Source organism: Protopterus annectens, chromosome 4.part0, assembly GCF_019279795.1.
Source record: "Protopterus annectens isolate FY-2018-M chromosome 4.part0, PAN1.0, whole genome shotgun sequence".
NCBI lineage: Eukaryota > Metazoa > Chordata > Ceratodontiformes > Protopteridae > Protopterus > Protopterus annectens.
In genome coordinates, this window is record NC_056733.1 from 350,820,177 (window position 1) to 350,843,509 (window position 23,333).

The following is a 23,333-nucleotide window of genomic DNA, read 5'->3' on the forward strand; positions in this document are numbered from 1 at the left end:
CCACACCACATATTAATTGGTTGGCCAATACTAATTGGCTTGTGGTGTGGGTAGAGTGAATTCCTAGAGTTCAGATCACAATTTTATTTCTTTTGTTAGCTTAGGGTGAGCAGGTAGCATGTCAGCAGAGTATGGGGAAGCTGACGAGCCAGCTGGCAGGGATGTGCCAGGCTAGGGGACTGGTGCATGGAAACCTGACTAAGGCAGATTTGATTGCAGCCTTGGTTACAGCTGCATCAGAAAACTGCAACCAGGACAGTCAGGCTAGCAGTGGAGATGTAATGTCCTCAGAATGGACAGCTGTACCTTTCTGCCATCTGGAGCTAGAGACTTGAGTTGGAGGCCAGGCATTTGAAGATAGAAGTAGCTATTGGAGGCCAGGCATTTGAATATAGAAGTAGCCAAGAGACTGAAGTCTAAAGGCTGAGGAGAATCCGAAACTGCTACACCTGGAAGCTGAGGAAAAGTACCAGCAGAGGAAGCATGAGAGGGAAATGCTGGTTCTTCGCCAGAGTCATGGAGGTAATGGGGAAGGGAGTAACTGGACCCCAGAAGCACAAAAGGTCAGTAAATTTCTTCTGCAGTTTAAAGAGGGGGGGTAATTTTTTATAGTTTCATATGTTTGAGAGGGTATGCAAACGGTATAGTGTTGAACAAAGGCTCTGGGTAAGGTTCATGACCCCCCCCCCCCTTACTCCATGGTAAAGCTGTAACTGTTTTGTCAAATGTCTGACGTTGCATGTTTTATACTGCTGTTAAAAATTACTTGTTTAAGCTAATATCTGAAACTTATAGGAAAACGTTCTGTGAGCATAGATGCAAGGCAGATGAAGGTGTGTGAATGTTGCGGAACTGAGCACTTCCATAGGTGAGTGGATGTCAAGTCACTACTTTTGAAAGGGCTGGCAGACCTTTTGGTGAGGGAACAAGCTCTTAGCACTTTACATGAGGATCTGGTTAGCTGATAGTGTGCTACTTCAGATGAGTTTGGGAAGAAGTGAGACCTATACCTGGCAAAGCAGAGCAGCCCTACACAGGAAAGGGACCCCAGTACTGCTCATGGTTCTAAAGGAACTCATGGTGGGCAGCACAGACTGCCCCAACAGAATCTGCCAGTAGCAGAGGAGGCCAGTAGTCCAGGTACACGTCCAGGAGCTAGGGTTACTGGTTTTGAATGCAACCAGTAGGGCCATGTGGCATACAGGTGTCCTCTGAGACAAGGTGGGGTACAAAAGGTGAGGGAGCCAATAAGTGGGAAAGACAATGCCACTAGTAGGTTGTCTTGGGACAACAAGGGTACCAAACTCCCACCAGAGGTTGTAGCCTATTGTAGTGAATGGCAAAAAGACCATTGCCAGGAGAGACTGCCTCTAATATAACTATTGTAAAGCCTGCAATGGTTAGAGGAGCACTACTTGCCTGGGCAGTGTACTCCAGTCCGGGCTTTAGGAGGGATCCCATTCCAAATACCTTTGGTAGGGTTCACCTTGACTGGGAGGGTGGAAAAAGGCAGCAAGTAGGTGTGTGAGGATATACCTGCAGATGCCCTGATGGCGAATGATTTTGATAGTGCAGTACCCTGTGCTTGTGTAGTTACACGCAGTCAGGCTTGGAGACTAGCATGTAAGGCTGGTAGCCTAGGGGAGACCCAGACAGACTGCATACTTGCAGCCAGGACTGGTGAGGTGGTCCCTTCAGGGAGGGAGCTACCCTGTAGCAGTGAGACTGAAGGTGAGCCACAGCTGCTTGGGGGAACTGATGGTCCCTTGGACAAAGTGACTGCAAAGGTAGAGGCGAGTAGTAGTACCCAGACTTGAGGCACAATTGTCTGAGGATGCCAGACTTCCTGTGAAAGGGGAGCTGGGAAGGGTTACAAGGAAAGAGTTGAGATGGGCTCAGCTCTCAGACCCTACATTGCAAGGCCCAAGGCAGGTAGCTAGGGAGGCACCAGATTCTCAAGGAAAGGGGGAATCTGTACTGGGACAAAGGGTTACTCTACAGAGAGTGGGCCCCTGAGGGAGGGCTAGAAGGGGAGTACAGCAGTTGGTAGTGCCTAAAGCCTACTGGCTGGCACTTGTAGCCTATTGTATTCCATTTGCAGTCATATGGGCATAAAACATAAAAAGAGGCATATTATGCAGAACTTCTATTGGCCTGGAATTTCCAGAGACGTGACAGGGTACTGCAAGACCTGTGAGCAATACCAGAAGTTAGGCAAGGCAGGAGACGAGGTGAGAGCTCCTTTGATGCCTTTGCCTGTGATTGAGGAGCCATTTCAGAGGGTAGCTATAGATACTGTACCCCAAGTTCTACAGGGAAAAAGATCCTAGTGGTGGTGGATTTTGCTACACTATACCCTGAGGCAGTGGTTTTGTCCCCCATTGAGGCAGAGAAGGTGGCAAATGCTTTGTTAGATTTTCAGCAGGGTCAGATTACCAAAAGAAATACTGGTGTCGATTTCCCATCAGACCTGCTGGCTTGTCTGTGGAAGTCCTGTGGGGTTGAAGCACCATGAAGACCACCCCCTATCACCCGCAGACTAATGGTCTTGTTGAGAGGTTAAACTCTACAATCAAGTCAATGCTACAGGTGTTTTTACAGATCAGTTTGAGGGAATAGGACAAATATTTGCCCATCCGTTTGCTTAGAGGTTCCCCAGGAATCCACAGGTTTTTAACTCTAGTTGCTGTATTGGGCATAGGGAGAGGGGACCTTTTAGATTTAATTCGAGATGAGAGGGAAGAAAAGTGCGAGTTTCACAAGGAGTCTGTTGTAGTACAAGCCATAAACCGCAGGACAAGGCTTGGGGAACTCATGGGCTTAGCCCAGGAGAACCTGGCAGAATCCCAACAAAAAGGTGTGGTATGACAGGAATGCTCTAGCTAGAGTATGCTGTGGGGCAGCAGGTAATGGTTCTCATTCCTGTCAGACAAGTTGCAAGCAGCTTGGGAGGGAACCTACAATGTGGTAAGTGATAATTACATGGTGGAACTGCAAGGCTGAAGGTAGGGGGCACAAATTGTACCATGTTAATGTGATGAAACCTTACCATGATAAGGAGGCCGTTGTGCTGAGTGTTTGCAGTGGATTGCAGGAGGAGTCTGAGGGAGATCTGGAGACTGATCTCCTCAGTAACACCATCACAAACAACTATGAAGAATATTCAGGCCGAAGCCGAAAAAACAACGCCAGTTCCTTTTGAAAATTTAATACAGCTTAGCGCCTCTGCATAATAGCCTTCAATGAACATAAATTACAAAACACACCCACTCATATAAATACCTCAATCAATTAAACAATCATGTTAAATTAATCGATTTATATATACAAGAAATTTTAAAGGTACCATATACTATATAATACCATGTATATAAAAAACTACATACATTTAAGAAATTACAATAAACTTTTCCAATTCATTTCTAAATTTAAACCATTAGGTGACATAGTATTATATTTTAATATGTAGATAGCTTCCTTATATAATAAAACTTTTTATTAATCTATCGTCACCTTTTTTAACTAATACTTTTTCAAGAACACAACATTCAAAAACATCTACACTACCACTATGTACCTCTATAAAATGAGAAGCAATTGGACTTTCTAACATACCTCTTTTTATATCCCTAATATGTTCTTGCATTCTCGTTTTGAATTTTCTTTTTGTTTCTCCTATATAATAGAGCTTACATGGACATTTAATGCAATAAATAATACCTACAGAATTACATGAAAAAACATTGTTTGGTTTATAAATGATGTCATTGATTTTATCAAAATATGGCCTTACATATTTACATATACTACATCGATTACAAGCAAAAGTACCATATGTTTGTATATTATGATAGACTTGACTATTAGGGAAAATATAATAAGCCTTAATTTATCTGATAAATTTTGTCCTCTCTTAAAGGCTATTTTTGGAATATTAGGAAAAAGTTTACAAAGATTTCTATCGGATACCAGAAATTTCCAAAAATATTTAATAATTTTCCAAATTTTATTACTAAAAATATTGTATGTAGTAACAAAATAGATATCTTTAATCTCTTGATCAGAAATTTTTAAGTTATTTTTTATAGTAATACTATCAGTGTTATTAACATATGGTAAAAAATTATCTTTATTCTTATTTCCTAATTGATAAACTTTATTGTTATTATTACATAATAGTTTATCAATGGACATATTCAATAACTCAATACTGTAAACCTCTCTAAGAACATACTAATACAATCATAAATATTTTTTTCTAGATCTATTTCATTGTTACATAATCTCGATAATCTAATAATTTCTCCATATGGTAAAGACAACAATGTATGGGGAGGATGACAACTAGTTCCATTAAGGAACTGATTTCCATCAGAAAATTTGCGATACACTGTTGTCAGAATCTTTTTACCTACTTCTCCCTGTAATAAAATATCCAAATAATGGATTTTATTCCCAAATTGTAAACCATCAAAATGTAAATTGAATCTATTATTATTTAAATCTGAAAAAAATTCATAAACATGTTCAAAACAATCACTGCAGAGAAAAATAAGATCATCTATGTAACGGTAGTAAAAAAGTACATGATTTTTAAAGAATTCATTAGTATAGACATATTCTAATTCATATTTAGCCATAAATAAATTCGCATACATGGGGGCAAAAGATGCCCCCATAGCTGTTCCTTTAATTTGATTTAATGATAATTACATGGTGGAACTGCAAGGCTGAAGGTGGGGGGCACAAATTGTACCATGTTAATGTGATGAAACCTTACCATGATAAGGAGGCTGTTGTGCTGAGTGTTTGCAGTGGATTGCAGGAGGAGTCTGAGGGTGATCTGGAGACTGATCTCCTCAGTAAGGCTTGGGCTGACCCCTTGGAAGGGGTAGCGATGTCCCAGCAGCTATCTCTTACCCAGATTTGGGAAATCTGAGCAGTGTTGCAAGAATTTGGGGACATGTTCACTGGAAAAACGGTGTGCACCCACCTGGGGCAGCAGCAAGTGGATACCGGACCCCAAAGGCCTATTAGGCAGGCCCCTTAGAGTCAAACAGACTCTGAGGGAGGAGGTACAGAAGATGTTGGAGCTAGAGGTGATTCAAGAGTCCGACAGTCCCTGGGCCTCCCCAGTGGTGCTGGTACCAAAGAAAGATGGCAGCACCAGGTTCTGTATGGACTACAGGAAATGGTCAGTGTCAAGATGCTTACCCCATGCCTAGGACAAACGAGCCCCTAGAGCAGCTGGGTGGGCCAAGTATCTTACAACCATTGATCTTACCAAGGGTTACTGGCAGGTGCCCTTGACTCCAGTGCTAGAGAGTCTGCCATTAACTCTTGGCTTGTATGAGTTCACAAAGATGCCCTTTGGAATTAATGCCCCAGCAAGTTTCCAGAGGCTGGAAGATCATATCCTGGCAGGAGCAGGGGGTTTGCCATTTCTTGTGCAGATATTGCCATCTGCAGCCATTCCTGGCCAGAGCACCATGTCAGGGAGGTGCTGGGCAGACCAGAGGGCAAGGTTTACCATTTAAGCTGAGCGAATGTCAGGTGGGTATGGCAGACGTCTCCTACCTAGGACATAGTTGGGAGTGGTAAGAGAAGCCCAGAACCTACCAAAGTGGAAGCCATTCAGGCATGGCCTGCACCTGTTACTAAAGCAGGTGAGGGCATTTTTAGGGACAGCAGGGTTACTACAGTAAGTTCGTCCCCAGTTATAGTACCATAGCTGCTCCCCTCAGACCTGACAAAGAACAGGCCAGATAAGGTAGTGTGGACCCCAGCATGTGAGCAGGCATTCCAGAAGTTTAAAGAGGCTTTGGGAGGATCCCCTGTGTTGGCCAGTCAAGATTACAGGAAAGAATTTGTTGCGCAAGTGGATGCGTCGAACCATGGGGTGGGGGCTGTGCTTGGCCAGATTTCTTCAGAGGGAGAAGAGCACCCAGTGGTTTATCTCTGTCGTAGGCTCCAATCCAGGGAGGAATACTATGCAGCTGTAGAAAAGGCATGTCTAGCCATAGTGTGGGCACTGCAGAAACTTCAGCCTTAACTGTATGGAAGGAAATTCACTGTCATGACAGCCCCCTAACATGGTTAAACAGCCAGCCACCAAAATGCCAAGTTGCTAAGATGGAGCCTGGGGTTGCAAGCATATATGTCCGTGCAGCACTGCAGTGGGATTAGCAATGGCAATGCAGATGAGCTCTCAAGACTGGGAACGGGGTAAGATATACTCAGACCTAACCCTCTCAATCAGTGTTTCTCAAGTGTCACTTGAAAAACTAGCTGGGGGGGATGTGAAGATAGGTGAAGGCTACCAGCCTAGCTGTCATCTGTAAATATTAATGTAAACTACAGGCTTGTCATAAATGGGGAAAGTTAAATGTGGAACTGGAAAATATAATGGTGCACTTTACTGCCAAAGTAAAACATGTGGCCCTTTACCAGTAAGTCTAGAGTGAGGCATCCTGCCTATTTTAAGGCCAGAGTTAATGGCCAGAATTTGCATGTATAAATGTCCTTTATTGCTCTGGTTTCTGCCCAGAGGTGAAGAATGTAAATGTAGTTTGTTAGCCTGGGAACCCATGGAAGTGTGAATGGTGTAATGTGAACCAGAAATGTGATTTTAAAAACTATCAGAGCATTACGCATTTTGTCTTTACCATACCAACTTGTCAGCACTGTCTTGCTCAATATATATCCAAGTTCATCTTAGACTTGTGTTTTCTTATTCTAATCTTTAGTTTCTAGCTATTTCCAAGTGTTTCTGTGATGTCAGAGAACTGTACTACAGAATTTAAGTATTTCTCTGTGATCTCTGAACTCTTGACTAGCACTGTGTAGTAAAGTCTTGTGTTTTGACTATTTGTTAAATATTTTTAACCTCTTTCAACTCTGGCTGTTTTGTAGATGGAATAGTACTTGCATGCCATTTGTAAAATTGTACAAAGCCACTCAAATAGCTTTAGCCCTGGGCTGTACTACCAATTGGATGATATTGCACAGTAATTGGACACCCTTTTTAAGGGCCTTTGAGTAGCTGATAAATATTAGTGAGTGGCAGCTGGTACTACTGTATAGTCTGGGGAAAAAAGGGGCACAGCTGGAGAACCTGTACCAGCCTTCCCCAGGAGTGTCTGGTTTATATAAATGTGTCAGCTACTTGGGCAGGGACATGAAGCACTGGTTGGACAGAGGGTGCTGGAGCACTTGCCCATTGGGCTGAGATCTGAACCCTATAGCTATGCCAGTGGGGGGGGTCTTATGACTGATGTGTGCTCTTAAGGGAAATTGCACTTTACTGTGCATTTGTTATCCTTTCCTCCTATGAGATGCCCCTCACTGGTGTTAGTGGTGAGGATTAAGGCTCCTTGATTGCTGGGCCAGGGCATGGGCATCACATGTACGTTCATAACGAGATCTGTTTATTTCCATTTGACCCCTGTACTACTACTTATACCATGCAGTTGCTAGTTGAGCTTCATAACAGTGACTTGGAGCCTTAAGTCTCCTGAATTTTTACAAATATGCAGTACTTGTTTCTGCAAAAATGTTTCCAAAGTATCCTAGTAAATGCTGTCATGAAGTTAGTATGGTCTTCCTTTACTTTTTCATGCCAGTAGTGTTAGCAGCACTTGTCCAGAATGAAGAATATAAAAAATAAATCTACATCCATTATCCCATAGGTGCATATGGCACATGCATTTGAATTGCCACTTCAACAGTTGGTGCAGACTGTACAAAAAAGTCCGACATCCCATTAACTGCAGTCTAGCATGTCCTATCTCTCCAGCTTTTTATTCTGACTTTTGATATTTGTCCTCTGTTCAAATCCTGGTGAAAATTTAGTTCAGATAAAAATGTGCATTTGCACCATTACATTTCTACTGTTGTAACTAAATATTTTTTAGTTGTAAGCTTTTCTTGTCTGGCAAGAATACAGAAGTTATTCTGAAACAGCAGTAGTTTTTTTTTTTTTTTTGTCTGAGGTGCACCACTGGCTGTGGAAAGCATTTGCATCCACAATGGTAATGTGTCCCCTGAACGGAAGGTTGGACACCCCTTGCCTACTTCAATTGTAACAGAAGAATTGGAAGTGGGGTCTTTAGAAAAAGGAAGGAGCAAATTACATAGAAATGGAAATTCTGGGAATAGCACATGCAGAGTCCTTGGGAGGAGAGGGGAGGTTTAAGGGAAGGCAGGAATAGAGCAGGAGAGGTATAAGGGAAGGCAGGAATTGAGCAGTTTTATGTAATATTGGACTGCTACGTTATACATGATGTAATTGGTTTGCCTGTGTGGAAGTGGAGAAATTAAAAGCGTTTAACAAGGAAATGATTGGATATAGGGTGTCTCAATAGAAACAAAAGATGCCATGTAATGGAAATTTCCTGGAAGCCAATCTCAGTGGCAGAAAATTACTTGGGGACTGATGGTACTGAATGAGGAAACATGTTTTTGGTGCTGGTGTATTTGAAGTGGGTGTTTGTGAAGGGTATTTCATTTGCTTTGAGGAAAGGCTTTGAAATGCATGGTTGGCATCCCTTTGTGCAGTCCATGTATTGGTTCTCTGTCATCAAATGGAAAATGTTCTGAACTGCTGGTGCAAATTCCAAGTGTTGCATGCCTCTTAAAATTTGTAATTTGCTGCTCTTGGTTGGGCTTTCACAGGGTTTTTGTATTTGGTGCAGAGTCCGTTTAGGCATGTAACGCAATTTGTCTTCACAGGTAAAGGATCGTCCCATCAGTATCAGCTGGGAAGGATGCTCTTCAGACAAGCTGTACACCATCTGTATGACTGATCCTGATGCCCCAAGCAGGAAGAATCCCAAGTTCAGGTGACTATTCTCCAGCAGAACTTTTTTAGAAAACTTGCCATTGTTTATGGGTTAAATGTCCATGGAGTCAGCACTAACACATGGGGGGGGGGTCTACTGTTAAAGCCACAGAAGTAGGTGCCTCTTCCCTACCAATACTGCTAAAGTCTTTTCATCAGGAAGTGCTGGTCTATGACTTTTAGTGGCAGATATTGGATAAGATACAACCCCTCCCCATTTATAGTTGAGTCCTTTTGTACTACCTTGTGACTGGTGCTTTTTTATTACCAGTAAATCAGTAAAATGGTGGTAATAAACCAGCTTGTCATTTGCCTCCTGATCACTTTCCAGAGACTGCTGTACATATAAACTTTCTTGCCATGCCGAGGCTGTTGAATTATCTGTGGCTTACATTCTGTCGACTTGTTATGGAAGTCGTAATGTGAATGCAGTGCATAAGACTTTATTTCAGGGATGTCTACCTTTAGCTGCCTCCTTTTTACGGACTGAAAGCAGGTGATGTAGCTTGCTGAGCGGTCTGGTAGGTGCTCATGTACGATTCTTTTGACTGTATTTTGGAAACTTGCTTAGCTTGAAGGAAAGTATGAGCACTTCTGGAATTCACTTTGAAGGGCTAACATTGCGGGGATCGTATTCGCCCTTTGAGAAAGTGGGTAATTGAAGTCACTGCAATAGTATGTGTCCAATGAATCCTTTGCAGACAAGGGCTAGACTATAAAGATGTTGACAATATTGTTTCACAGCACCTTTTACAAGGTGCGAGACGTATGGCTTTTCTGACAACTTGTATTACTGGAGCACATGAAGCAGTATTAAATCCACTTGGATGGTTGGGTAAATTGAAGTGAATAGTATGTAAAGCTGTATCTATAAAATGTTGGAATGTGATCCTTGTACTGACGCTTCTTTTATTTTGTTTAGAGAGTGGCATCATTTTCTCGTGGCTAATGTGAAAGGCAATGACATTAGCACTGGATGTGTTATGTCCGACTATGTTGGTTCTGGGCCTCCCCAGGGATCAGGTCAGTTTGAAAAGCTTGTGATGAAGTGTCTTAAAATCCTTGACGTCCACACGCTTATGCTAAACCTCAGAGAGCCTCCTTGTATTACTTGTTTTGCATAAGGGCCAGTATTTAACATGTATGTGCTGAACTGGGTAAAATGCAGTACAAATTTAGGTAGTCTTTCTGTAAATTTAAACTAACGCATTGTATTTGAGGTGCTGCAGTGAAGGCTTCTGCAGCATGCCTGCTGCCAGATTTACTTGTATTTCCTTGTGTAGCTAACCTTGACCCAATCCTGGACGTCTATCAAGTCACATAGCATAATTTTGGCAGGCATTCCTTTTTGATGTAATTGAGCTTGCTTGAGATTAAACCAATATTTTTAGCTGGGTTTTTGGGTGTAGGCTTAGGTATTTTCCCTCTTGTGTACATAGTATGCCTTGGCTCTAAAACCTCTGAAACTGGTTTCCCCCACGATAACCACTGGGTATTTCTGTAGCACCACTTCTGCACATGGTGGCAATAATGCAGTACTGGTGGCAATAATGCAGTACTTTCCAGGAGAGAGAGAGGGTCAGGGGTTTGCTGTACCTTCCAAGCACTGCAAGAATGCTGAATAAAGACTGTTTGAATCCATGTACTTCCTGCTGCTGTTTTGCAGTCTGGCCACCTGCTGCTACTGCTTGGCTTATTTGTGATTTTGAGTGCATGTTTTGACTGTAAAATGTTCAAGGGAATTAAGTTTATGGGCAGTTTGAGCATGAAATCCTGACTGCCTGCTCCTCAGAGTGGAATAGTATGATTTGTAGCTTTGGTTTCCCACATTGCTACCTGCTAGTTGGATTTTAGTTTCAATGCTCCCAATCACTTGGAGACTAGTAAGATGTTCATAGCATTGATCACTGCTGTAGTAGCCTTGACTATTTGGGTTATATCCTTCAGCCAGCTTCCAAAGCTTCAGGTCACCTTATACACACCAAACTGGCAGGCAGCTTGAGTTGAGCTTTAGTAAGACTAGTTTGGGTGCCAAGCTGTCCAGAGCTTTAGTGGTCCTTCAAAGCTTTTGGTCTGTCTACTTTATGTTCCTTTGCTGGTCAGAAGTTCCCTTTAAATTGAAAATCTTCCATTTTTCTTATGCTAGGAGTTGCGTGTTTAATTGACTATCTCAAAACTAGTATAGGAGTGCTGTTTTATTTCGTCTAGCCCTTGAGCAAAGTAACATTTTTCTTTTCCTGTGGAGTAATTGGAGTCTGGCAATATGTTGCTTTCTACTGTGTTTTTTTTTTCTGTGAGAACGTCTTTAAAAACTTTTAGTTTTTACTGGCATTTGCTGTCCCTCGTTCAAGAGAAAGGGGCACTTTTCGTCTCGACTGTGGAACAAACTACCAGTCCCACAGTTGGCCCTTCATCCACAAAAGTTAAGCAGACAGCCACTGCTACCACAGCAGGCTAGCAATTTACCTTGGTTGCAGATAACTCTGGCCATTTGTACCTTGGACCACTCGTCTTTCCACCCAGATAACAGTGTAGCACAGCTACTATGGACCAGGAGTTAGCCACATCCTTTGTAGCTGTTCGTGTCCCCTCAGTGGGCAAGGGATAGCATCTCTCCTCTGTCCTAGGAGAAGGAATAGGGAAGGCTTCCCTGTTAGAAAGCTGTGCCGATCCTTGGGAAAGCTACCATTAATATGGTTGACCCCATTTTCCTGTCAAAACTGAAAATTAAACACAGGTCTACTCTTGTAAAATTCTTGAACCAGAGTAGTTTACTGGGCCTGGCTCATGGTTTCAATCAATATTGATACTACTTGTAAAGTAGCTTATCTCTTGGAGATTAAATATCCTGAAGATAGACAGATGCAGGATTGTATCTTCTGATTTCTGATTTCAGTCTTGGGAGAGATCATTTGGATTCTGCCTGTGGGAGGGTCTCTTTACTATTGCTAGAATGTGCCAGTGTTTTCAGTGGGAAAACCGTTTCGGGAGTTTATAGTAGGAATTCTGAGATTCTACACCCATTCCTTGTGTGTAGTGAATGTGTAACTACTTGATTTTCCTGATGGTTAGCCAGCTGCCCCTAAAAGCAGAATGTGTAAAGTTCTTCAGTCTTAAGATTTGAAGTAGCAGACTTCATTATCTGCAACCTGTGGGTATTCGGATCCATATCTGATCCAAGCCAGCAACTTTTTTTTAAGAATCTGTTCCAAGCTCCTCCCCTTACCCATAATCCCTCATCTCCTACTTTCCCTCAGATCTGGTTTGCCACTTCATGCAAAAGCATCGTGGTCTCTAGCTCCAAGTTGGGTATTGTAATTTTTTTCGTTGTATTTTCAGTGTGTGTGGTCATTGGTTAACACTTTCCTCACCTTTGCTGTTCATTTTTTTTGTTAAGTTTGTAAGGTAGTGTAGTAGGCCTAACACTACCTTTGTAGTAGGCATAACACTACCTTTGTGTGTGGTAGTTTTGGCTTTAGTTTTGGCTGAGTGGGTTGTTTCCCTGGCTGAGCAGCCAAACCCAACTTTCAAAAGTGTGGCCACAAGTTTTTGCCTGGGTGTTCCCCATCTTTCCTTAGTGTGTGTGTGTGTGTGTGTGTGTGTGTGTGTGTGTGTGTGTGTGTGTGTAGGGTTCAACCCTAGGGCCTTAAAGGAAGGCAAAGCTGGTAGCTAAGGGTGTTCTACTAGTTTCTGCCTTGGACACAGTGACCTCTAACCTCAAGTAGCTGATCAACACCCTCCTCCCCTAGGCTGGGACTCTATTCCCTAGCCCGCCTTCAAACGTTATTAGGACTACTTGGCCTCTGCTCCACTCCCAGAGGTTCTTCCCGGAGCCAGTGGAGCCCTCGGACCCAAGGCCTTCATTGAGTTTGTGGCACCAACCAGCCAAATCAGTCCGTCACCTCCTTGCGTTCAGCTGAGTCTCAGAGCTAGATATGGACAGGATGTGGAGGTTCATTCGGACCCAGATCCTAATGGGAGTTTTGCCAGGCCCTTCCCCAGCCAGAGGGGAGACCTCCATGCCCTTCCATCCAATCTCTCCTCTGATCCAACCTGTGGTTTCGGGGCTTATGGATCTGAGGATCCTCAGAGCTGGGGGTTCGGCACCGGCAATTCTTGGAGTTCCTTGGATCAGAGCAACTCTTGTGCCGCGAACGGGGAGTTTGATCCGAGGGAGCAGAGGTCTTCGGCTGCCTGATCCAAGCTGTTCCTTTGGAACCCCAGCTACCTCTGCCCTGATCCTCATGGCAGAGCCGGGGAGAGCTTCCTCCTTGTTGGTTGGTAAGGCGGTACCTTGTCCCAGGGACAGCCTGTGCTTGAGGACCCCCAGGTGGATCCCATTGTGGAACCCCCCGTGACTTGCGAGCCCTCTTCAGAGTCCTACTGAAGAGGGTCCCTGTAAGCACTCTAGGGTGGGGGGTCCATGTGTCTCCTTTTACACAAGTCCCTCAGAAAAGATACTGACTTAGATGAAGGTGAGGGTTCCCCCAAGTCGCCTCCCGAGGATGTCTCCTTTGAAGACATCATGGAGATCCTCTGCCAGAGGGGGAGGTTGGTTGGCCTCAAAACCCTCTACGGATGAGTCACTATTCCTGGAGGCCTTTGGCATGGGCCCATCTACATCCTGGGTGTCCCCTCCTGCAGATCCCTTAGTGGATCTTGCCACATGGGGCATGGAAGGAGCCTGACACCACAGAGCCAATACCTTAAACACCCGGACAGGATCCTCTCCTCCCTCAAAGGCTTGGTACAAGGGATCCCCGGTGGATGCTATAATGGTTGCAGCTGCCACAGAGAATTGGCACAGGAAAGTTCTTTGGTCCACTCTCCGGACAAGGAGTCTAGGGCAGTGGATTGGTTTGGGAAGAGTTTTTTTCTTCTGACGTTTTCTATTGGCACATGTCCTATGAATTATTTGGCACATGTCCTATGACTTTGGCGAGACCTAGTCAGTGTTTGCTGTGTTGCCCCCCAGAGTCTGTCACTGGAGGAAAAGCGGTTCTCAAATACAATACGTCCATGCATCTTTCCCATGCCATGGAAGGAGTGGCTAGGTTGGCTGGGACCAGCATAGCTATGAGCTGACACGCTTGGCTCAGGCTGTGTAAATTTGTGGACCCCTTTAAGGCGTCCTTCACAAATGCTCCCTTTGGTTCTTCCCTGTTCAGGAAGACAGTACAGGACACCCTGGTCCAGAGCGAGGAGGACAGGAAGACTGTCTGCCATTGGAGTCTGCTCCTCTAGCCCTCAAAGATCCTTTTTCTAGGAATTGGAGAGGGCAAAAGATGTGGTTCTGAAAATCGGTTTTCCTGGGAGACTCTGGACAACTCGTCCCCTAGAGGCAGAGGGGGACTAGACAGACACTGCCCCAGAAGCAGAGGGGGGCCGAGGAACTTTGGGTCTAGGGAGACCTTCTCTGACAGAACGACTGTCCTACTCTGGAGCCAGTCGGGAAGATGGTCATTGCACCCAATGGCTTGGGGAGTCCATTACAGCAGACCGTTGGATGCTTCAAATAATATCCAGAGGCTACTCCATCCCGTTTGTTGCCCCACCCATCCAACCAAAGCGCCTCCAGGATGTTCCACCTGCTTAGAGAGGCAGCAGCTCAAGAGATTTCAAAGCTGCTTTGCCATCGAACCAGTTCCCCAGATTAGGCATTTACTCCAAGTTCTTTAGACCTTAGGCCCATATTGGACCTGTCAGCCTTGAACCTGACTGTAGCCAAGCAAATTCCAGATGGTCACCTTGCAGTCCATTCTACCTTACCTCCAAGAATGTCACTGGATGTGCTAGATACACCTCCAGGACGCTTACTACCATATCAAAATTAGCAGAAGCTCTAGATTCCTTCACTTCCCAGGTAGTTCGGGTTTAGTTGAAGCAGTTCTTTGCAAATGCACTGTGGTACTATTGCATACTGAACAAGAAGAAATAACATTATCATTGATGATGGCCAGAATACTAGTTCTCTTGCTCTTAGTGGATACGCTTGGGTGACCATGATGCAAAATCTGGATATATCCTTGCTGTAAGGAAGCAGGAACAGTTTTAGGACCTTTGAAAATGTCATCTTCCATCAACAATTCCTCTAAGGAAAGTGCACCTCTAGTGATGCACTAGATTGCTTTGACTGCCATCCAACACTGATGTAGTGATTTTAAGCTTTTGTGAAATTGGATCAGTCAGTGTGATCTCTCATCTAGTGATGGAAAAATTATGCACTGAAATTATTAAGTCAAATGCATCGGCATCAAGCTGTTCTGTTGTACTTGGTGATCTGGATGTTATCAACCAGAGCAATTTACCTTTAGTGTAGACCATTTTGAAATTTTACATTTGCAATTTGAGCATTATTCTTTGTAATCTAGCTGGAGCAGAATGCATAGGCTTCTTTAGAATAGTAAGGCTGATCAGTTTCAGTCTGGATAGCTCAACCATAAATATAATTGTGAAGGTCTATCGCCAAAAGCACTCTCAATTTGAGCATAATGTATCTCAGTTTGAGATGCATAGGCTACTGGTCTGCCCTCTTGAATAACTGCACCAAGACCAAAATTTGAAGAATCACAGGGAACTGGCTTATTCACATCATAGTATCTTAACATAGGTGGGTGGCAATTTTCTTAAGGTCATCAAACTCATTCTGATCCTAACCATGACCATATGACTTCTGTGTTGGCTCGCTGAGGTGCTGTCGATTCACTGAAGTCTGGTATAAACTTGCTTAAATAGTTGACCATGCCCAGAAAACACATCTGGTGCAGACATCTCTAAAATAGCTGTTTGGGTCAGGTAAGCATGTACTTGTAAACAAATGTCCACATGGGTCACTTATGGAAGTCTGAATTTGCACTTCAGAGTATTAAGCTTCAAATTTATTTCACATGCTCCATCTAGAATTTTCTTGGTTTCATTGCCTTCAACTAAGTGTACTATTATGGCACAAGGATAACCTGAGAAATTGTTCCATTGCACGCTGAAAGACTGCAGAAGCCATTTTAAATGGCATCCTTAGGAATCTGTATTTGCCAATACAAACGCAGTACTTGCCAAAATGAACTCTCTGCATCCAAAACGGAAAACAGTGAAAACAGTGGCACTCCTGTATTAGAGCTGCAACTTCCTCAACTGTATGCATTGGATGATGTGGCCTTTTTAATGGTTTGTTCAAATCTGTAGGATAAATGCATATTCTGATTTCGTCTGAGCCTTTCTTATGAGCGGCTACCAGGGATAACACCCAGGTTGGTTCTGTAACTGGGCAAATCACACCTTTTTGCACCATCTTGTCCAGCTGAGCTTTGTCTTTATTTTGCATTGTTATTGGAACTACTCTTGTTGGTCTGAGTACTGGAGTGCCCTCTGGATCTAACTTCATAGAATATACAACTGGGAAGTTTGCCCAATTTGTTAAAACTTCAACATACTCTAAGAAAATGGTTTTGGAAAAACCTGAACCTGGAACTGCACTCGCATGATTGACTAACACAAAGCAGATTAATTCTCAAACTGAGACCTAGTAAAGATTGCACTGGTCGTCGGACTACGTAGAACAATAAGTTGTAAACAGTTCTCACCCAAATAACATGAAAGTATTCCTGAACCTTCGGTTTAAATTTCTTCACCTCCATATCAAACAAGTCTTGCACTGCTGGTTACACTGAGTTCAGTAGTTCTCCCTTTTGCAAATGTCTGCTGATACAGCATTGGACCAAGTGTCTACATTGAGCTCTGGATTTTCCATTGATCCAAACCGTACAAAACACTTAAACTCCTTGTTAATAAGTTTACTGCATCATCTCAAAAGTACTGATGCACCATCCACATAGAAAGCAGACTGTTTCTGCTCTACTTGATTAACTTGCTTATTTTTGTGACCTTCCTTTAGTTTAATGAGGCTTACTTTATTTGCAAAACTTTTGGAAATGGTTCCACTTTTTACACTTGTGACATTGCTGACCATATGCTAAATGCTTCCTACACTTCTGATTTTCACCACAATTGCAGCAGTTAAAGCTAGGCTTTGGTTTTGCTGACTTTGTTTGTTGCAGTGAGCTGGAGGTGGAGCTTGCACTTCTGGAACTTTCTGGAAAACTTTACCTTCTTTGGAAACCCTGTGGCTGCCTTTTGCATAGACCGGTTTCTGTTTGCCACATGTTGCATACTATCAGCGTTTGTTCTGGAGCTGTTCTGGAGCTTACTGAAACAATGCTTTTGTCACTTGCAAGTATGTTCGTATGCAGGTTTTTCTAATACCTCATGGATCTGACAAATTTCTGTTGCTTTAATGTCCTATCACGGTCATGAAGTATAAGCTTTCTCATTGCAGCACTATTAGTACACGCATCTGTCCTTTATCAGCTCATCTTTCAAATCACCAAACCACACGTTTTAGCTTTGTTTCTCAAGTCATTTATATAAGCTGCAAATGTTTCCCCTGGTTTCTTTTGGAAAACAAATGTTCATCTGGGGACTGCACATTTCTCTGAACTTGCGCTTCAAACACTTGGTCTTCACCCAATTTCAACTTGCACAGCAATATGACTATCTGCACCTTCATAAACTAAATGTTCCCTTTCTATGGCCTCGGATCCTGCTAGTTTTATCTATTTGATCCATGTTTGAGGAGTTCTGCAGTGGACATACGACAACCTGGTAAAATTCTCCAGGATTTCATGCAAGAAGGCCTGAAGACTGTAATGTACCCCCCCACACACACTCCCCTGGTCAAGAATGTTCCTGTATGCTTTTCCACTCTCTCAAATAATATCCATGGTACTCTCTTTTTTTTTTTTTTTTTTTTTTTTTTTCCAAAATTATGCAATAAATCATGTATGTAGAACTTTTTTTTCTTTTCTATGGTAACACCATCAAATTCAACTGTTTGTTTAATGTATTCTTAGATCTTGGTGAAATGGTTTAAATTTCTTTGCACTTCAGTGGCAGTTTTGAGCAGAGGCTTTCCTCTAAAGTAAAACAGTTGCAAGCTCTTCTGGTGAACAAGTCAACCTGCGGGGGGGTTCCTGAAGTGGTATCAGTTTGGCATAAAGTAGGATACTCCATACCATGGATGTCCTTGGGCCACATCACTCCAGTACTGTAACTTTCACAAGAAATAAACAATTGATCCAAAGATCTGCATGTAAGGAGGGGCAACTTGTGTCAAAACTGGTTATTTACAAATGGTTGTCTACAGCTATTATATTATTTTCTCCATAACTAAGGCCTTAGTAGAGTGGGCCTTGACCCAGGCTTGAATAATGTATGGCTTTCTGGAAAGGGTTCAGTTCTAAAAGTCTAGAACCTGCTGCTTGGTCTTTGTATGCATTTCTAAAGCACTACAAACTTTATTCCTGGTACTAGCTATCGGCCCTAGGGCCTATACAAGCCTAGCCATAATAATTCCCTGGCTATTACTTCCCACACTATTTACTTCCCTGGACCCCTGTCTATCAGGGCGACTGACGTGATCCTGGGATGGAATTTCCCATCTCCCATTCAATCAAAGTTTACTTGTCAAGAGGCACTCTGCTTGATATGTATGGGCAGTCTATTCCAGAGTCTGGGGAGTCTCTGGGTCGGGAACCTATCCCTCCATGTTTTGTTTACTGTGATGACACGGTTTAGATCCCTGGAGCATGTGGCTCTTGAGGGATTGGGATTTCTTTTTAAGTGTAGCATGTCCAACAGCTCTGGGTTTGACATGGCCTTGTATGTTAAGCAGAGATCGCCTCTGAGTCGACTATATTCGACAAGAGTATAGCTGGTGTTTTAAGGCGGTCAGCATAGGGCATCTGCCTTAGGCCTGTGATTCTTTTAGTGAGTTATTTCTGTAGCCTTTCCAGTTGTTGCAGATGTCAAAGTACATACCAAATGGGGCGATCCATTCTATAATGGATCTCTGGGGGGATGAGTACAGTGGGACAATTACCTTTTCATCCAGAAGAAAAAAAAAAAAAAAAGCCCTTGGTGATGTGTGCCACATAGGATTTCCTGACTGTGGCGATGTGGTTATTGAAGGTGAGACCACTGTCCACCTGTGTGCCCAAGTCTCATCACACTTTCGGTGTTTAGTGTGCTGCCACCTATGTGGTAATAAGATGTTCTTCGTCTACCATTGCTGCAGTCCTGACATATGGGTATTCCGCTGTCCATCGGCCCGAATACCAAAGGGCTAGAATCTGGCGTCGGTCATGGCGCTCTAGGCTGACATCAGTATGTGCCAGTACAAATGCGCATGACCGACGCCATACCCTCAGTCTTTCTTGCCGCGTGGTCCTAAGCAGAAGCAGTGTTTGCCAGTGCCGTTCGGCTTTCTGGAATTGTCGGTTTTCGAGTTTCAGACCGGAGACCAAGCTGGGCTGAGTACCCCGTTGGGGACACTTTTGTCTTTTTCTTGCCTCAGTATTACCGGATGTCAGAAAAAGTTAATAACTGTATTTCTTGTGGGACACAGCTTCCTCATAGGGATTACCATTTACTCTGTATTCCTTGTTTAGGGCCTGAGCACGGCGTTGTTGGATGTCGCTTTTGTGCTGCCTTTGATAAGCGCACTATTACACGTCGCTTGGACTGTGCTAGGCTAGTGTTTGGTAAACGGTGCAATTATGACATGCCGTTGGATTCTCCGCCCAGTTCGGCTAAAAAACGCAAAGAGTAATCCTTTGCGGTCCAAACAAGATGAGTCCATTGCGGACGCCGGTTCGGTAGAGCCACCGATTTCTTCAACGGCTCCTTCTGACAGTTTAGCGGAGTCTCCAGGGAAGCCTTTGCTACTTCAGGAAGTGGCTTCTCCTGTTGTAGGCCAGGCTGAAGGGGCTTCTCATGTGTCGGTGGTTCCCTCCCCTCACAGAGTTTCTAGGCCTCCCCCTTCTCATATTAACAGCCTTTCTAAATCTAAATCTGCCCCTGCTGGTGTCGGTCCACAGGGTCCAGCTCCTAGAAAGCACATGTTAAAGGTGGCGGAGGATTTGATTACTTTAATTGGGGGTTCTATGCCTCCCCCTGAGAAAAGGCCCAGGGTAGAGCCAGGGATAGAGGGTCTGGATCAGTCTTCCAATGACTCTGATTCTTCTGTGGAAGAGCCCCAGGATTTCCCTCCCTACTCTGATTCAGAGGCTGAGGATTCTCCTCCCTCTGCGTCCCCTCCTGAAGATTTTTCTTTTTCTGAAACCTTGCATTCCATGAGGGAGCATTTTAAATGGGAAGGCCAGGATTATTCTTATTCTCGTAAAAGGCTTAGAGAATTCTTGTTTTTGCCTCAGCATAGGCCTTTGGCTATTCCCCCTGTATTAGATGTTGTTCAGGATGTTTTTTCTGAGGTTTCTCTTAACCCTGACTCTTTGCCTCCTGCCCCTGCTAAACCAGATAGATACTGCAGGGTACCGGAAGCTCACTAGTATTTATACAAGGGTCCTAGGGCTGACCCAGACACCATTGCTCAAGGCCCCAAGGGTGTCAGGGCTGCTGTGGTTAACAATCCAGTTCCTTTGGACAAGAATGCTAGAGCTCTGGATAGGTGGGGTAAGAAGTTGTATACCTCTTCCACTTTAGCTATGAGGGCTTTACATTGTCAAAATTATTTGCTGGGCCAATTGAACTGTAAAGTTGATGCTTTCTCTGAAGGTATTGAATGTGAAGAGCTTCAGGATTTAGTGCATGTTTCAGAACGAGTTGGTAAGCATTCTTTGCAATATGGTTTTGATGCTTTACAGGCTTCTTCCAGGGTGGCTGCTACTAGTTCAGTTCTTCGCAGGCATGCCTGGTTACAAGTTCAGACTTTGTCCGAGCATGTTAAGGCTCGGATTATGGATGCTCCTTTGCAGTCTGATGTTCTTTTGGCCCTCCGGTTGAATCAGTTTTGAAAAAATGGAGGAAAAAGCTAAGTCTATGCAGACAGTTAAGGATTGTTTACAGGTTCAGCCCCCTAAGTTCAGTAGGAATTGGCCTACTAAAGGGTGGTCTTTTCCCTCTTCAGATTATCAGTCTAGGGGCAGGTCTAGGCGAGGTAGGGGTAGAGCTTCCTCTCAGGGCCCTGCTACTCCTAGGACTTTGGGTTCTTTTACCCCTTCTGCTGGGGAGGGCAGGGGTCAGTCCTTTCGGAAACAAACTCAATGACCTGCGCCTTCAGCTGCCGGACTCTGCCATGCTGGCAGCTCTTCTAGGAGGGAAACTGGGACTTTTCGCAAAGTATTGGCATTTTGTTACCCAGGACAAATGGGTATTGGACATTGTAAATCGAGGCTACAAATTTTATTTCCACACTTTCCCTCCTTTCAAAGGTATGCCAGATGTGCCTCATCAGCAAAGACTGGAAGCACGGGCAAAAAGATTTCTTCTCTGCTTCAGTGGAGGGCAATGCAGGAAGTACCTTCTGCTGAAGGAGGCACAGGGTTTTATTCCCGTCTTTTCTTAGTGCCAAAGGAAGTAAATACTTGGAGGCCAATTCTGGATTTGTCCGTTCTAAACACCTTTTTGGGAATTCCAAAGTTCAAGATGTTAACGTTGCAGCGGTTGCTGCCTATGCTGGGCAAGGCTCACAGTGGCCCATCTTCACATTCCTATCTGGCCCAGTTCCAGGAAGTTCCTGAGATTTCGGAATGGGAATTTGCATTGTCAGTTCTCTGCATTGCCCTTTGGCTTGTCTACTGCGCCCAGGGTATTCACAAAAGTCCTGGCTCCAGTAATTGCTTTTTTCAGACTACAAGGAATTCAAATTTATCCTTATCTGGACGACTGTTTCTGGCTCAAGGCAAGCAAGAACTTCTTCAACATCTTCACTATGTAATGACAGTTTTAAGATGCCTAGGGTATTCTGTGAACGAAATAAAGTCCAGTCTAGTACCCTCACAAGAGATGTGTTTTCTGGGTGTGGGACTGAATACAGCAACCCAGATGGCATTTCTTACCCTGGACAAACAAAGACATCTTCATCAATACTTCCATCAGCTTTCAGTAATGTCCAGGCTGACTGCAAAGACAGTCCTTCAAGCCTTGGATTCATGGCATCTTGTATTCTAGTGCTTCCCAATGCCAAACTGCATATGAGGAAGTTACAATGGTATCTCAAAAGCGTGTGGACTCAACACAGCCACGATTTGGACACTGTCATTCAGATTCTCCCTTGCATACAAAAAGAATTTCTGTGGTGGGCTCAGGAATGTCACCTAAACAAGGGACTCTCTGTGACCCAGCCAGAGGCATGTCAGATATTAACGACAGACGCTTCTGAGTCGGCCTGGGGAGCTCATCTCGAAGGAAAATGGATTCAAGACCTTTGGCCCCCAGAGCTACTTCATTTACATATCAACATGAAAGAGATGCTGGCAGTTCAATTTGCTTTGGAAGCATTCAAGAGCCTACTTCAATCAGGACTGGTGTTGATTCGAACAGACAACACAACAGTCATGTGGTACATCAACAAGCAAGGGGGAACCCATTCTTATCCATTGTGCAGACAAGCAATGCTAGTATGGGAAACTGCTTTAAAACTGCACATCACTCTTCGAGCGCAGTTTCTGCCAGGAGCACAAAATTCTTTAGCAGATGTTCTGAGCAGACAGATTGTGGATCCTCGCGAATGGACGTTGGATCATCAGGTGTTTCTGCAGTTGACCATGGCTTTGGGAACTCCAGACATAGATCTGTTCGCTTCTCCTCTGAATTATCAACTGCCAAAGTTTTGCACAAGGCTATTTCATCCGAAAGCCTGGAAAATAGATGCACTATCCTTCAGCTGGAGAAACCTGCACGTGTATGCCTTTCCTCCTTTGCCTCTTCTTCCAAAGGTATTGTAGAAAGTCAGGAGGGAAATGCCTCGCATGATTCTGATAGCACCAGATTGGCCTCGACAGCATTGGTACCCTCTCTTAAGGAGTTTAATTCTTGGGACACCTTGGCCATTACCACAGATTCCTCACCTATTGACTCAGGAGGACAATCATTTTTCTCTATCAGTGTGCAATCTCTTTCCCTGACAGCCTGGAGAATTCAGTTTTGGGGAAGGAAGGCCTGCAGCTTCCACAACAAGTTTTGGATGTTCTTTTGGAAGCCAGGCGTCCTACTACTCGGAAAGTTTATGCTGATAAATGGGAGAGATTCTTTCTTTGGAGTGCAGCTCACGGCTTTGATGTTAAATTGCCTAACTTGAGTTGTATTTTGCAATATTTGACTGTTTTGTTAGACAAGGGATTGTCTTTCTCTTCTGTTAAAGTGCATGCTGCAGCTATTTCTGCTCACTATGAATGTGACCCTCCTTTTGTTTTCTCATCCATTGGTTAGACAGTTTCTTAGAGGGGCAAAGAATATAAGACCCCCGAGAAGAGCTCCCACTCCAGCCTGGGATCTTACTTTTGTTTTGGAGAAGCTGACTCTGCCTCCATTTGCACCTGCGGCTACAGCTGAGTTGAAGTTGTTGTCTTGGAAGACTGCTTTTTTGTTGGCTGTTACTTCTACTCGAAGGGTCTCTGAATTACAGGCCCTCATGGCAGTA

General features: G+C 43.8%; 1 protein-coding gene across 1 annotated transcript in view; it reads left to right on the plus strand.

Annotated features, from left to right (window-relative positions):
• The window catches only part of PEBP1 (phosphatidylethanolamine binding protein 1), a 234,369-nt gene that overhangs the window by 126,353 nt on the left and 84,683 nt on the right, over window positions 1-23,333 (plus strand). Inside the window, exons 2-3 of the mRNA XM_044068323.1 lie at window positions 8,731-8,840; window positions 9,762-9,862. Of these exons, the coding sequence (XP_043924258.1) occupies window positions 8,731-8,840; window positions 9,762-9,862 (211 nt within the window). The remainder of the gene's footprint in view (window positions 1-8,730; window positions 8,841-9,761; window positions 9,863-23,333) is intronic.